At 42.4% G+C, this 15,520-nt stretch overlaps 1 protein-coding gene across 9 annotated transcripts in view; it reads right to left on the bottom strand.

The window, feature by feature from the left end:
* The window catches only part of SCAF8 (SR-related CTD associated factor 8), a 250,670-nt gene extending 237,678 nt beyond the window's left edge, over positions 1 to 12,992 (bottom strand). For 8 of the 9 annotated variants that reach the window (XR_004262852.1, XR_004262850.1, XR_004262851.1 and 5 more), the window contains exons 1-2: positions 12,444 to 12,968; positions 4,183 to 4,245 (exon numbers count right to left, since the gene is read on the bottom strand). Coding sequence is in view for 5 of the 9 variants with exons in the window: in XM_032258747.1 (XP_032114638.1) it covers positions 4,183 to 4,245; positions 12,444 to 12,473 (93 nt within the window). In the remaining 4 variants the exon portion in view is untranslated. Of the gene's footprint in view, positions 1 to 4,182; positions 4,246 to 12,443 lie in introns of all 9 variants that reach the window. The other variant, XM_032258749.1, reaches the window with a different exon arrangement.
* Positions 12,993 to 15,520: the final 2,528 nt, after the last annotated feature.

Raw genomic sequence — 15,520 nt, forward strand, 5'->3', positions numbered from 1 at the left:
CTGTCTTAAAAACAAACAAACAAACAAAAAACAACCATGAGTTCATACTAATATGCATATACACCTATATACATAAATGGTAAAATGCGAAAGCTTGTAAAGAATGTGAACCAATAAATACAAAAATAATAGACTCAGAAAAAATCACCACTTGGCAACCAACTTAGTACTAACTGATTCAGGTAAGAACAGAGAAGATGCTAAAACAAGTGGTGAAAATCTGATGAGGAGCAAGGTATTTGCATCAAAGTATCTCCCCAGAAGATACTATTAATAGTTACAAAGGAAGCAGTAACAAAGGAAATACAGTAGGGAAACCCTGCAGATAAAAATTTACACCCCCAGCCTAAGCAACATAGCAGGGTCTCCTCTCTATCAAAAATCTAAAAAATTAGGAAGGCACGGTGGCGTACACCTGCAGTCCCAGCTACTCAGAAGGCTAAGATGAATGGACTACTTAAGCCCAGAAGTTTGAGGCTACAGTGAGCCATGATCACACAACTGCACTCAAAACTGGGCAATAGAGCAAGATCCCTGCCTCTTTAAAAGAAATAATAAACAGAAGCTTAACATCTCTATTAATGGAATATATGGACAACATATGCTTCCTGATACGGTGCACTGAGAGGAACACAGTACTACTCTTGGAATGTTCCTGCCAAAAATGTAGAACACGAACCTAATCAAAAAGAAATACCAAATCAATATTAAAGAAATTCTAAAAATACTGGCCTATTCTTATCAAATGTCATCTCTTTAAAGTTCATACATGAGGAGTAACCAACTGATTCACATTAAGTGAAACTAAGACAAGTGAATCTAAGGTGTGATGTAGAATTTACTCTATTAAAGACATTAATGGTATGATTGGTGAAATATGAATATGACCTACAGACAACAGTACCGTATCAAAGTTCATTTCTTGATTTTGATAACTGTACTATATAATTAAATGTGCTTGTTTTAAACATATACACAGTCATTTAGAAGTAAAGGGTACCATGAATTGCAATTTACTCTCAAAATGTTCAGAAAAGAAATTATGTGCTCATTTGTATGTGAAGAGAGACAGAGTAAAGCAAATATGGTTACAGGAGGTAGAGAAATCTTGATGAAGTATGCACAAAAATTCATCATATTTTTCTATAAATGTGAAGTTATAAAAATTTAAAAGAATAAGGAAAAAAATTTGTATTTGGACATTATACCAGTAAAAAGCAAAACAAAACAAAAACATCAATGAAAAACTGAATGATGGTTCTCTTTTACTTGTAGCACCAGGGTTGAGAACTAAGTCCTTCTAATCCCTGCTGTAATGCTTACAGAACTATATTTCCTTGGAAAAATCACAACTGTTGGGACTCAGTTTCCTTGTTTGTAAAACGGGGTAACAGCTATCCAACCATTCTAAACTAAAGATCCACTGAAACATAATAATGGCAGCAGAAAAGAAGGCAGAGTATAAAACACTATACATTATAAAATGGTTCGCTCTTTTTCTAATACCTACTATTTTTTTCTTTTTAATTTCTGTGAGTACACAGTAGATACATATACTTGTGTACATGAGATATTTTGATAAAGTGGTTAACTTCCCCCCATTCCCGAACCGCCCAGGCTGGAGTCTTGCTCTGTTGACCAGGCTAGAGTACAGTGGCACGACCTCAGTTCACTGCAACCTCTGCCTCCCCAGTTCAAGCAATTCTCCTTCCTCAGCCTCCAGGGTAGGTGGGATTACAGGTACACACCCAGCTAATTTTTGTATTTTTAGTAGACAGGGTTTCACCACATTGGCCAGGCTGGTCTTGAATTCCTGCCCTCGTGATCCACCCACCTTGGCCTCCCAAAGTGCTGGGATTACAAGCGTGAGCCACCACGTCTGGCAAAGTGGTTAACTTTTAACAAATGTTTGGTAAACTAAAAGTACTTCAAAAAATCTAAGTTTTTTTCATCATAGTGAGCAGCTGTTACAAAACTAGACATTTGCTACATCACATTTGGATTTGTAAAAAACAAAATTACTTATTCAAAACTCACTTGAAGGGCAAGAAAGATTTTTTTAAATTTTTTTACTCCAGAAGATTTTACTCATATATTTAAAATATTTCAACAAACTCAAACACTTATGTCTAATTTTTCTTGGCAATAAAACTTTATGGTATCAAAAACATTGCTAGATCAAAGAAAGCCACTAACTAGGATTTGGTCAATCTTTGAGACACAGATCACTGTACAGAAATCTTTATATCATTTCCCAAGTTCTACTCGCTAAAGTACATGGCGAACCATTTCATCTTTCATTGATAAGCTATTCAAATGAGTCCTGAGAAATCACATCAAATTCAGAAAATATTTGTCAAAGAGACATCAAATTTTTCAGGTACTTAAAAGTTTGCTTTAAAAATAAAAATACTTATTAAATTATTCTTCTAAATTCACAAGGCTTTGGTCTCCACTTAACAATAGTTTTCAAAATCATATGCATGTGATGATTTTAATGATTCTCATGTAATGATTCTCACTGACAAAAGAAAATATCCTTAAAACTGTATAAGAAATAGGTAAGACTCCAAAATACCAAACAGAGATTTTAAAACATATATGACAATTTTGCATAAAACTTAACGTAGCTAGTCATATTTTTCCATTGTTGGGAAAATCATTTAAGCAAGTCTACCTGCTCAGTCTCTATTTTGACCAGTAGACAGGCAATCTGAACTCTATGAGTCAAAATGCTGATAATGATCAAGCTGCAACCAACACAGTCCCTAGCAAAGAAGCAATACTGGAGTCAGTAGAGCCTGCACAGTCTCCCCAGCTCTGCAGTAAGTTCAATACACACAATGCTAATGAGGCTAAATGAAAAGGATCACAAGAACATAGGCTCCAAGAGGGCATGGTTTTTGCTTGTCTGTTTTACCACTATAGCCCAGGAGATGGAAAAATACCTAGGCCACAAGACATGTTCATTAAATATTAGTTACATGAATGAACAAATCAATGAAAAGAATGAAATCCTAGGTCTTTCAAGTCAACCTATACAAATTACATTAAGTAGCAAAATTATTTTAAAAACAAATTTGACATACATTAACTTAATAGTCAAAACTGTCTTTAGAAAACATGAGCAACCTAGTCCTCATTCTGACTAAAGAAATGTCAAAGTTCCTGAGATTTTTTTCTGATCTATATTAGGTATTGTAATACATTTACATAGCCTTCCTTAAGTTTAAAGGGTGGCTGTATCGGAAACTCTTATAAAACAAAATTAGACAAAACAAATGCATAAAATCAAAATCATTAAAATCAAACGCATCATGTTTACCATCAAACATGAGATAGAATTCATTAGGTAAGAAATCGCAAGCTATAGAAACATTTCTCATCGGCATTTTTTTCTCATAACCAATAGTACCTCTACCACAATCTGCTCCCTCTATAATTAGAAAATTAAAAATTCAATTTAACCTTTGTTTATTCCTATAACATGTATGTCAATAATTTATCATCTTATAGTTCAAAGAAATTCTTCAAAAGGTATATTTTATTATTAAATTAAGAGGTCTGAGGCCGATACGGTGGCTCATGCCTGTAATCCCAGCATTCTGGGAGGCCGAGGTGGGCAGATCACCTGAGGTCAGGAGTTTTAAACCAGCCTGACCAACAAGGAGAAACCCTGTCTTTACTAAAAATGCAAAATTAGCCGGGGATGGTGATACATGCTACTCAGAAGACTGCGGCAGGCGAATCAGTCGAATCCAGGAGGTGGAGTTTGCAGTGAGCAGAGATTGCGCCACTGCACTCTCGCCTGGGCAACAAGGGCGAAGCTCCATCTCAAAAGAGAGGTCTGCAATTCACTCAAATTAAGAGGTCTGCAATTCACTCTATTTCTTTTGTAAAATCACGTGGAGCAAAATACAAGAATACGAGTAAATACAACAAAAGTTTATATATGATTTATGCTCACTATCAAGCATAACTTTTTTCTCCAATTAACCTGATTTTTGTGAAGTAATTCAGCTTATCCTAGACGCTCTCTTTTAAGACTACCAAAATATTCTAAGTGACAAACTTCATTCTGCTTCCCAAGTACTAACCATATAATCAATACACTATTCCACTACCAGTTGAAACCTAACATATTCCAAAGGGCCTGCCTTATGTGGGTTATAATCATCTTACTATGCTTCTTGTGTCCATGCTGCTGGAAAAGCAGTCTGTACAAGCAGGAGTAGAGGCACAATCCTGAGAGAGAGGAGCAGAGAAAGATGTTGAGAAAACAAAACTAGACAAAATTAGCTCACTTGTTCAGGAGCTCAGCCAGTGTAAAAAGTCAAAGTTGAATTACATTCTTTCATAACATTATGAGTTAGACGTTGTCCAAAACAGCGTAACTGGCCTTAGAAAGAGATATCTAAATTGTACATACAAGCAGTAACATTATCACTAATTCTAAGCCATCTATGTACCTTCTTAAAAAGAAGCAAATGGGCCAGGCATGGTGGTCACACCAGTAATCCCAGCATTTTGCGAGACTGAGGCAGGCAGATCACTTGACATCAGCAGTTCGAGACCAGCCTGGCCAACATGGTGAAACCCCATTACTACTTAAAATACAAAAATCAGCTGGACGTGGTGGCATGTACTTGTAATTCCAGCTACGGGGAGGCTGAGACAGGAGAACTGCTTGAACCTAGGAGGCGGAGGTTGCAGTGAGCCAAGATCACACCATTGCCCAGCCTGGGCGACGAAGCAAGACTCCATCTCAAAAAAAAAAAAAAAAAAAAAAAAAAAAAAAAAAAAAAGCAGCAGCAAATGATCAAAGAATATGACTCTTTAGGATACGAGGGCTATAAAGTCCCGTAAATGTTAATCAAAATTACTGTAACAAACTCAATGCTGGTCTAGAATGAAATAATTAAACTCCACATGAAACGTGCATTTCAATCTTGCCCAAAATTTTTTTATAGTTAATGATGTATGATTAACACTTTCAAATATGCAGTCTCTCAAAACCATTATCAGTTTCCATTATCTTGTATTCTATATTTTTTTAATGTTAAAAAAACTTTTACGTTATTTCAAACAGAGAAACAGAGCAAAACCATACTTGAAGATAACATAAGTACTAGACAACATAAAATTCAGTTACTAGACAACATAAAATTCACAATGAATTTAACCTAACTGGAACCATCAATGGACTAGTCCCCAACTCTCCTCCCCAAAGTAATAACCAGATATTCAGAAATGTTAACTACCTTGGCCAAGGTCATTTCACTACCTAGGATTGCATCCATTCAAAGAATCTTTTTTTTGTCTTTACATAGTCTCGCTCTGTCGCCCAGGCTAGAGTACAGTGGCACAACCTTGGCTCACTGCCATATCTGCCTCCCAGGTTCAAGCAATTCTTGTACCTCAGCCTCCTGAGTAGCTGGGATTACAGGCATGTGCCACATGCCCAGCTAATTTTTTTGTATTTTTAGTAGAGACAGGGTTTCACCATGTTGGCCAGGATGGTCTTGAACTCCTGACCTCAGATGATTCACCCACCTCAGCCTCCCAAAGTGCTGGGATTACAGATGTGAGCCACAGCACCAGGCCAAGGAATCCTTACTTAGCAACCAGGCACGGTGGCACACCACTGTAATTCCAGCACTTTGAAAGGTCAAGGTGGGTGGATCTCTTGAGACCAGGAGTTTGAGACCAGCCTAGGCAACATGGCAAGACCTCATCTCTATTCAAAATAGAAAAATCAGCCAGGCGAGGTGGTGCATGCCTGTGGTCCCAGCTACTCAGGAGGCTGAGGTGGGAGAATCAGTTGAGACTAAGAGGCAGAGGAAAAAAAAAAAAAAGAAAGAAAGAAATCTTTACTTCACATATACACTGTGCATTAAGATACTGTGCTAGGAACCAAGGACATAATGCAAAGAGGAAATATAGTCATCGTCCTCATAGAGCTTATCATCTGGTGGTAAAAACAATTAAAATTATTTAAAATTGCTATGATCACTAGAAGAAAAAGCACAGTATTTTAAGACAGTTTAAGACCTAAATCAGTGATTCTGAACCAGGGTCACTATGCCCCACAAGAAACATTTAATAACATTTGAAAACATTTTTGGCAGTCATAATTGTGGAGGGTGCTAGTGGCATCTAATGCATAGAGGCCAGGGATGCTGTTAAATATCCTGGAATACATAGGAGTGCTCCCCAAGCAAAGAATTATCCAGTCCAAAACATCAATTGTTCCCAAGATGTTTACATCTTGGGTTCTCACATGGACAGAAAGGGGTTAGTGAAAGACTTCCTTCCTTGTAACACTAAGCATGCTACATCTTTAAAGGAATTTCATAAGGTAGAAAGAAAAAAATATAGCCTGACAGAATTAATCAGAACACCCACAAGAAAATGATAATAGGAAAGGAAAAGCAGAGACAGATTCCCTGGTAGATGAAAATAAAAGACAAATGCAATGTTTTATAGCTGCTTCCCATAATTGCCTTTCCTGAACTATACGCAAAAGAAAAATATACAAACTAAAAACAAATTTCACGTTTTTATTATTCCCTCTACCTTTTCCACTTTCTCTACCATCCCATGTCTACTACTAAATATTGGTGAGATTATAAAAAGTCCTGTCGTTAGACAAAATACTCACTCTGTATACAAAATTGGAAATAAAATGAAATGGGATTTCACTTTGTAGAATAGAAAACTGTAGTGGATATTAAATTGATTCTGGAAAGTTTGCCTCCTGAACAGTTTAAAGATTAACCTATCTGAAAGGATCCCAAAGACAAAAAACACTAAGGATTTAAGATCCTAAAAATAATTAAAGGTAACAGAATCCTCTCACTTTATGAATTAAGGTAAATCCAGAAATTAAGCTGAAATCATTCTCCTGACATATCTCAAACCTACATATCTCAAACCTACACATCTGGTCCTACATCTTCCCACCTAGCCTATTCAGAGCAACAAGAGAAATATCCTGGGGAAAAGGCCACACTGTAATACAACTAGCTATACAAATGACCTGAAAAAAATAGATCATTGACTGTTATTTTGTTATGTTAAAGATTTACTGTTAACTTTTTTGAAGTGAGATTAATGGTAAAGGGACTATGTTTGTTTTTTGGGTTCTGTTTTGTTTTTTTTTTTGAGATGGAGTCTTCACTCTATTGCGCAGGCAGTACAGTGGCGTGATCCTGGCTCACTGCAACCTCCACCGCCCGGGTTCAATAAATTCTCTTGCCTCAGCGACCGGAGTAACTGGGATTACAGGCACACACCACCATTCCAGGCTAATTTTTTGTATTTTTAGTAGAGACAGTTATCACCATGCTGGCCAGGCTGGTCTTGAACTCCTGATCTTGTGATCCACCCATCTCAGCCTCCCAAAGTGCCAAGATTACAGGCATGAGCCACCACACCCACAGGGTTTTTTTTTTTTTAAGTACTTAAAAATTAAAAGAATCTGTCCAGGTGCAGTGGCTTACACCTATAATCCCAGCATGTTAAGAGGTCAAGGCGCCAGGATCACTTGAGGCTGTCAAGAACAGCCTAAGCAACATACTGACACATCCCACCCATCCCTACAAAAAATTTAAAAATTAGGTGTGCATAGCAGCACATGCTTGTAGTCCTAGTTAATAAGGAGGCTGAGGCAGGAAGATCACTTGAGCCCAGGAGTTCGAAGTTACAGTAAACTATCATCCTGTACTTGCACTCTAGCCTGGGCAAGAGAGACTCAATCTTAACAACCACTACCACCACCTGCTATGTTTTAAAATGCCCTCTTGAATTAAAGGAAATAAAGGGTCATGCATTGCCACTGTCTCCCGACCCCTTTTCAAAAAAACAAAAAAGGAAGCAAAAAAATAGAGCAAGATCCCACTAGAACGACCTCCATATAGTGATCATTCTTAAGTACAGAGTAAAGATATGCAGCTCACATAAAACTGCTGCATTCCAGCAATCGATGCAGTCCCAAAGTAATCCACAGATTTAGGCAGTTCAATCTGAGACCATTCTCACCCGGAAGAAATGCTAAATCATTACAAGTGCCACCATCTTAGAGCAGCAGCAACTGCAATAGCTTGCACTGATAATTCTCTCACGGCTATCTGCTCAACCATTGACTCTGAGGAAATCTTATATTCTAATCTGAACTGAAATCTTTCATTTTAGAATTGAAAGTATTGGTCATGGGATTAAACTTTCATCACAGTGATGATGTTTAAATACAAATTATTCTTCTCCCACAAAATTAGCATACAGAGTACTCCAAAATCAATTACTGAGCCTAAATCTTATTTAACTCATAAGAGAAATTTACCCCATAATTCCTGCACAATTAAAGGATCTTCTGACACAGTAATTTTTTTAACACAGAAGGGTCAACTCCTTTGAGAAATTATGGTGGGGGGGTAGACATGACAAAAACAGCTCATACATATCTTGCATAAAGCATGGGATTTTCATAGCTGAAGTTCATCCAGTTTGCAGATTAAAAATCTGTATTCTTGGGTTTTTTTTTTTTTTTTTTTTTTTTTTTGAAACAGAGTCTCAACACTGTTGCCCAGGCTAGGGTGCAGTGGCTATTCACAGGTACAGTAATTGCACTCTACAGTCTCGAATTCCTAGGCTCAACACATCCTCCTGCCTCAGCCTCTCGAGTAGCTGGGACTACAGACACAGGCCACACAATTAACAAAAATCTGTATTCCTACGGTCTCTGGCATCTTCCTATTTTCAAACCAATCATGTCCACAAAATTAAAAGATGGAGGTGAAAAACATTCACTCTGGAAAAACTTGAGACTTAGCAAGCCAGAAAAGGTAACTATTTCGTATTTTAAACACTTTATTTGGGGCAGGCACCATGGCTTAGGCCTGTAATTCCAGCACTTTGGGAGGCAAGGCTGGCAGACCACCTGGGCTCAGGAGTTGAAGACCAGCCTAGGCAATGTGGCAAAACCCTGTCTCTATGAAACAAACAAACAAACAAACAAACAAACATTAGCCCAGCATGGTGGCCTGTAGACAGCAAGTACTTGTCTCAATTTTTTTGAGTCGGAGTCTCACTGTTGCCTGGGCTGGAGAGCAGTGGTGCAGCTCACTGCAGCCTCCACCTTCCCAGTTCATTGGATCCTCCCACCTCAGCACCTGCACTCTCCTCTAACCCCCTCAACTAGTTAATTTATGTTGTTGTTTTATAGAGATGGTTTCCGCCATGCTGGCCAGGCTAGTTGGGACCTCCTGAGCCAAGTCATCCGCCAGCCCTGGCCTCCCAAAGTGCTGGGATTACAGGCATGACCCATTGAGCCCAGCCTGTTTTAAACATTTTAAGGTGAAGTATCAAAATATCTTCTTGACAAACATTCATGATTATTCTTAAAAGTTAATTTTGATTCCTGACAAAGCAAACGTAATTGACAATTCAATGTTTCAAAGGTATCTTTAAATTTAGCAGAGCAAGTTCTGATGGATTAAGCCTAAAGATAAAAGCCTTTAAATGCCAAATTGAATGCAAGCATTGAAAACATTCTTTTCTCCTAATCCTGTAACCAGAATTCCTTTTTAATTTTTGTAATTTGTAACACATAATTTAATGGAAAACAATCATTACTGAACTACTTCCCTGTATTTGCTTACTTGCAACAACAAAACATTTAATACATATCAACAATTACAACATTCACAGAAGCTGCATTCAAAATAAAAAAACAGTATTGTTTAAACAAAAAAAAGTATTTTTCTGAATCTTCTTCAAATACATTTCCCTTCCTCAACTCTCTGACTCTGTACTGCTATTTTTTAAGCTAACCTCACTTTGAAACATGGTGAATGAAATTAGTGCATGTAAATAAATAAGGAAATTTAAAGACTTAAGTTCTTTGAAATCAATGAAGGGGAAAGGGGGAAATGCTACATACTAAAATGGGACTACTACAAACCTCCAGTTCCTGTAAAAAGAGAAAACAGGTCAAATACCTATCTAAACATGTAAATGTTAGGCCCCCTTATCATTAGTTAATACTAAAATGGAGAAACTGGCATTACCATTTCTTCCCTACTGTGATCAACCACAGTGCACTAACCCCTTGTTTATATCTAATATTTGGGTGGGAGCTACTGTTTAAAATGTCTTCCGGCATTTGGGAGGCCAAGGCGGGTGGATCACCTGAGGTCAGGAGTTCGAGACCTGCCTGGCCAACATGATGAAACCCCATCTCTACTAAAAATACAAAAAATTAGTTGGGCATGGTGGAGGGTGCCTGTAATCCCAGCTACTCGGGAGACTGAGGCAAGAGAATCGCCTGAACCCAGAAGGTGGAGGTTGCCGTGAGTTGAGATTGTGCCACTGCCCTCCAGCCTGGGCAACAAGAGTGAAACTCCATCCAAAAAAAAAAAGTCTTGGATGGTCCCTTGAGGGAGAGGACCACGTATTAGGAACCCCCCTGTACAAAGAGAGATACCCATCAAAGTGTGTGTGTGGGGGAGAATTAAATCCAATTATGGCAAAAAAAAAAAAAAAAAACAACCCACCCCAGGTGTGGTGGCTCACAGCTGTCATCCTAGCACTTTGGGAAGCCAAGGCGAGAAAGGATCACTTGAGCCCAAGAGTTCAAGATCAGCCTGGGCAACGTAACAAGACCTCCTCTACAAAAAAATAAAGTAGGTGGGTGTGGTGGCTCTGGCCTGTAATTTTAGCTACTTGAGGGGCAGAGGTAGGAGGAAGACCTCTCTTGTGCCAGGGAGGCAGAGGTTGCAGTGACCCAACATCACAACTACTGCACTCCAGCCTGGATGACAGAATGAGACTCCCTCTCAAAAACAGATAAAAAGATAGCTAGAAAAAAAAAAAAAAAATGAAAGGCTGGGAGCAGTGGCTCATGCCTATAAACCCAACACTTTGAGAGGCCGAGGTGGGCAGATCACTTGAGGTCAGGCGTTCCAGACCAGCCTGGCCAACATGGTGAAACCCCATCTCTACTAAAAACATAAAAATTAGCTGGGCGTGGTGGTGCACGCCTGTAATCCCAGCTACTCAGAAGGCTGAGGCAGGAGAATCACTTGAACCCAGGAGGCGGAGGCTGCAGTGAACCGAAATCGCGCCACTGTACTCCAGCCTGGGGAATAAGAGCGAAACTCCGTCCAAAAAAAAAAAAAAAAAAAAAAAAAAAACCAAAAATATTTCTCTATCAAATTTTTTAAAAAAAAAAAAAAAAAAAAAATGTAGTCTTAAAAACAGAAGATGCTTTCCAAAAAAAAGTTATTTATCACTGGTATCTAACATAGCCCAAATATTATCTACCGTTTAGCCTAAGATTCCCAAATACTGATTCTTTTTAAATAAATTGAAACAAGATAAAATTATGCAACGGCATTTAAAAGTACTGTCCTATTTGGACCGTCACAGCAAAAAGCCTAGTATTTTAAGAAGTAAATATTAAAGATACTCTTTAACAATCACAGTATTGAATAAAGTATTAGCACTTACAAGAGTTCATAAAATTCATGCTAATTTAGTTTCCAGCATAATTACACTTTGTAAGGCAAACAGACAAGGATACTAATGCTGACTGTGCAGTTATTTATTTGCGATGTTTGATGTTTACATTAAGGCCTATTTAAGTAGGAGTTGAAAAAGAAATTGAACATATCTGTCAAAACCTGTCTTCTTCCAGACTAGCACACTCATCTACACAGTGAAAATCGTTATGTTTTTTAAAATCTCATTTGAATGAGCCAGCAAGATATGTTTTCCCCAGAATTTTCCCTCTCTCGATGTACAGATCTCTCCCTACCACTTGTCTTTATGTCGTGATGGATGAGGAGTAAAAATAGAAGATTGATCAAAGAATAACCTTGCCTGCCTACCCACCATCCAATTAGCTCAAATCCCTAGCTGGCAGGTTCCCAGTCAACAATGTCTCAATTATAAACACTACGTGTAACGTGACCACAGATCAGCATCCCGCAGGTTCATTTCCCCCACCGCCCCCAATCGGTGTCAGTCTCAGCAAGGACCCAGGAGGTCTGGAGAGTGATGTCCAGCGTCCCTCTAAATCCTCAAAGGCCCAGGAAGGAGATGGGCGGGCCAGGTCTCGGCGGAACTGACCTCGAGGGACCTGTCGGGAGTCTCCGGGGGAGGGCCCAACCGGGCCTTTCCCTCCAAGCCCGCAGCCATTCCATAGGGCGCCGGAGACGCCAGAACCTCCCTCCGCCCAGGGCGGCCCTCCCCCAACCCTCCTCCCGAACCCGGGGGAGGGGCGCCCGGAGGAGAAACACCCCTCCCCCACGGGCACTGCCAGTCCACCGCTCACCCCACCCTTAAAAAGCCCGCAGGTCTGCGCCCACCCTCCTAGCCCCGACCTCGGCCAGGGGTGGGCGCGGTGCGGACAGGAGCGCGGGGGGCCGGGCTGCTATACCAACCTCGCTATTGAAGGTCTTCACGGCCTCCATGTTGTCGCTGCGGAGGCCCCCGAGCCCGGCGGCGGAAGAGGCGGCGGCCACTGCGCTGGGTGGGGAGAGCGAGACGCGGGCGGCTGCGTGGCCGCGAGGAGGGGGCGCCGGCGGGAGAGCGGGCCGCTGCGACCTCGGGGCGGAGTGGAAGGGCACGCGCTGGAGGGGAAGGGCTCCCTCAGGGGCAGCGCGGCCCCGGCATGGCCGCTAGTGCGGGCGGAGCGCCGTTCTGGGGAACAGAGGCGCTGCCGGGGCGGGTCGGCGGCGGGCGGGGGAGGGGCTGGGCCGCGGCGCCTTCTCTTCTCCGCCCCGCTCCGTCTCGGTCCCCCACCCTCTAGCCCAGTACCCTACACTCTCCACCCGCTTCTTCCCCTGCCTCCGACAGGCTCCTTTTTCACCTCCCCACCGCTCGGGCCGCAGGAACCAGCAGCGCTCGGCGAAGACAGAGGAGGAAGCGCTGGCAGCAGCGGCTGCGGCATCCAATATGGCCGACCCGAGTCGGGCCGCGCAGCTCGGAGATCCGCGGCGCTGGTCAGCGCGCCCCCTGGCGACTGGACCGTGCGGGCCCCGGCGTCCGCGCGAAAACCATCGAGCGGGCTAGGGCCAGAGCGTCGCCGCCCGGAGGCCCCGCTCGACTCCGCGGCGCTCGCCTGGGCCCCGGGGCCGCCAGCGCCTCGCCCCCTCCCCGCGCCCGGTTGACGCGGGAGCGAGCGCTGCGGCATCTTGGGGAACGCCGAGGCCGATATGTACAGCGGGAGGAGACAGCGCCAAAGCGCGGCTCTAAGAGCCTAAACGTGCCATAGAAGTGGCAAGTTTACGAAATGTGCCCGTTGCCCTTGTTTCCCGGTGGATCGGTCCTTTTGCACGAGCGGCTGGGTTTCGCTGCCTTTCAGAACTTGACTGGACAGTGCCCTAAACATCCGCAGCTCCCCCCCGCCAAGGAAAAGTTCCTGGCCGTCTATTTAGTAACAGCGAACTCAAGCGTTTTAACTGCACTGGGGGGGAACGTTAGAAACAAAAGCCTTGGATCCGGGTTGGGGCAGGCGGCGGGAAAAGCAGGCATGCAGCAGCTCCTTGCAGGAAATGCCCGCTGCATTGGATCCAGAGACTGGAGCGGCACAGACAATGAGTGCGTTTGTCTGCAAGGCGGGAAGAGGACCCTAGAGTGCACAACACGTGAACAGGTGAACAGGGAACCCGTCTGTTTCGGAAGATGAATTGTTGTAAAGGAATTTTGCCCTAGGATACTTGGAGTAACGGTAAATACAGCATTACTTAGATGGATTAGGAGATTGCTGCTAGTAAAAAGCCTTCTCTCTCGTGCAGTGCAAAATACGATACCAATTTAAAAATACTCATTGAAGTTAAAAGGTAGGGATGTATTGTGGGACCCCGAACACTGCTGTCCTCTTGCTGAAAGTCATTTTTCAACAATCACTCCTCCCAAATTCCTCAAAGGAAGAGAGGAACACGAGGGCAGAATCGTCCTTTTGGAGAGTTTTGGAATCAAGGTAGTTCCTAAGAGCTGTGCCCAGAGCTCCGTGAAGCTGGGAAAGTAGGGCCCTTCTTGAGAGGTGTCAGAGCCTTCACTCTACTTCCTTGGCAGCTGTAGTACAGGGGTGGCTACTGAGAAGGTAACAGCGGTAACTCCACTAATAAGCGCTTTTATTTTTACTTGCAGAATATCAAATGCTGTCACAAATTTCTCCACCGCCTCCCATCTTCAGGTCTAGTCATGATGATCTCTTACCAACACTTGGAGTAGCCTCCTAACTGGTCCCTTGCTTGTCTTCTTATAGTTCATTTCCAGACAGTAGCTGAGGGATGTTTTTCTTAGACAAATCAGATCAGGTCACTCCCTTGCTTAAATCCCTTAAATACTTTCCCATTGCCCATCAGATAACATCATAACCTCTCACCATGGCCTGAAGGTCCAGCCCAGCCTGCAGCAGCACGCCACCTTCCCTTCTCCCTGGCTCTCCTGCCACACTGGCATCCTTTCTGTGCTTGACAACAAGCAGCGTTTTCCTAGGTAGGGTAGTTGTGTCTCTTCCCGCAGGGGGCGGTTGCTCCTGTTCTTTCCTCCTCCTTCCTTCAGTCTTCCTGCAAGAGGTCTCCTAATCACTGCATCTAAAGTATCATTTGCTGTGGCTTGCAAAAGTTACTGCACTCAGTCTGTGCATGCCGGGTTCTCACCATCAAAAGTCACTGCTTTGAGGCCGGGCATGGTGGCTCATACCTGTAATCCCAGCACTGTGGGAGGCCTAGGCAGGTTGATCACCTGAGGTTAGGAGTTCAAGACCAGTCTGGCCAACATGGTGAAGCCCATCTCTACTAAAAATACGAAAAAAAAAAAAAAAAAAAAAAAAAAAAAAAAGTAGCCAGGTGTGGTGGCACATGCCTGTAGTCCAGCTAGTCTGGAGGCTGAGGCAGGAAAATTGCTTGAACCTGGGAGTCAGAGGTTGCAGTAAGCGGAGATTGTTCCACTGCACTCCAGCCTGGGCAACAAGAGTGAAGCGCCGTCTCAAAAAAAAAAAGGTCACTGCTTTGCTTTGCAAGGGATTATTTATTCTGTCATACATGAAATGAATGTTGATGGAATTACTTAGGCCTGAGATTTTAAAATCCAATACAAACTAAAGGATAAAATTAGTTAACATGGTACACAATTTGATTTAGTAAAGCTTCCACACTCAGAATGATAACAGAGGGCAGAGTTTGATCAGGGGAAGCTGGGGGTTGGGAGGATAGAGAGCAGCCGAAACACTTTTTTTTTTTGAGATGGAGTTTTGCTCTTGTCACCCAGGCTGGAGTGCAGTGGCACAATCTCAGCTCACTTTTCCACCACTGGGGTTCAAGAGATTCCCCTGCCTCAGCCTCCAAGTGGCTGGGACTACAGGCATGTGCCACCACTCCTGGCTAATTTTTGTATTTTTAGTAGAGACAGGGCTTCACCATGTTGGCCAGGCTGGTCTCAAACTCCTGCCCTCTGGTGATTCACCCACCTCAGCCTCCCAAAGTGCTAGGATTACAGGTATGAGCCACCA

Source organism: Sapajus apella, unplaced genomic scaffold (genome assembly GCF_009761245.1).
Source record: "Sapajus apella isolate SASKATOON/1434 unplaced genomic scaffold, GSC_monkey_1.0 scaffold105, whole genome shotgun sequence".
Classification (NCBI taxonomy): Eukaryota; Metazoa; Chordata; class Mammalia; order Primates; family Cebidae; genus Sapajus; species Sapajus apella.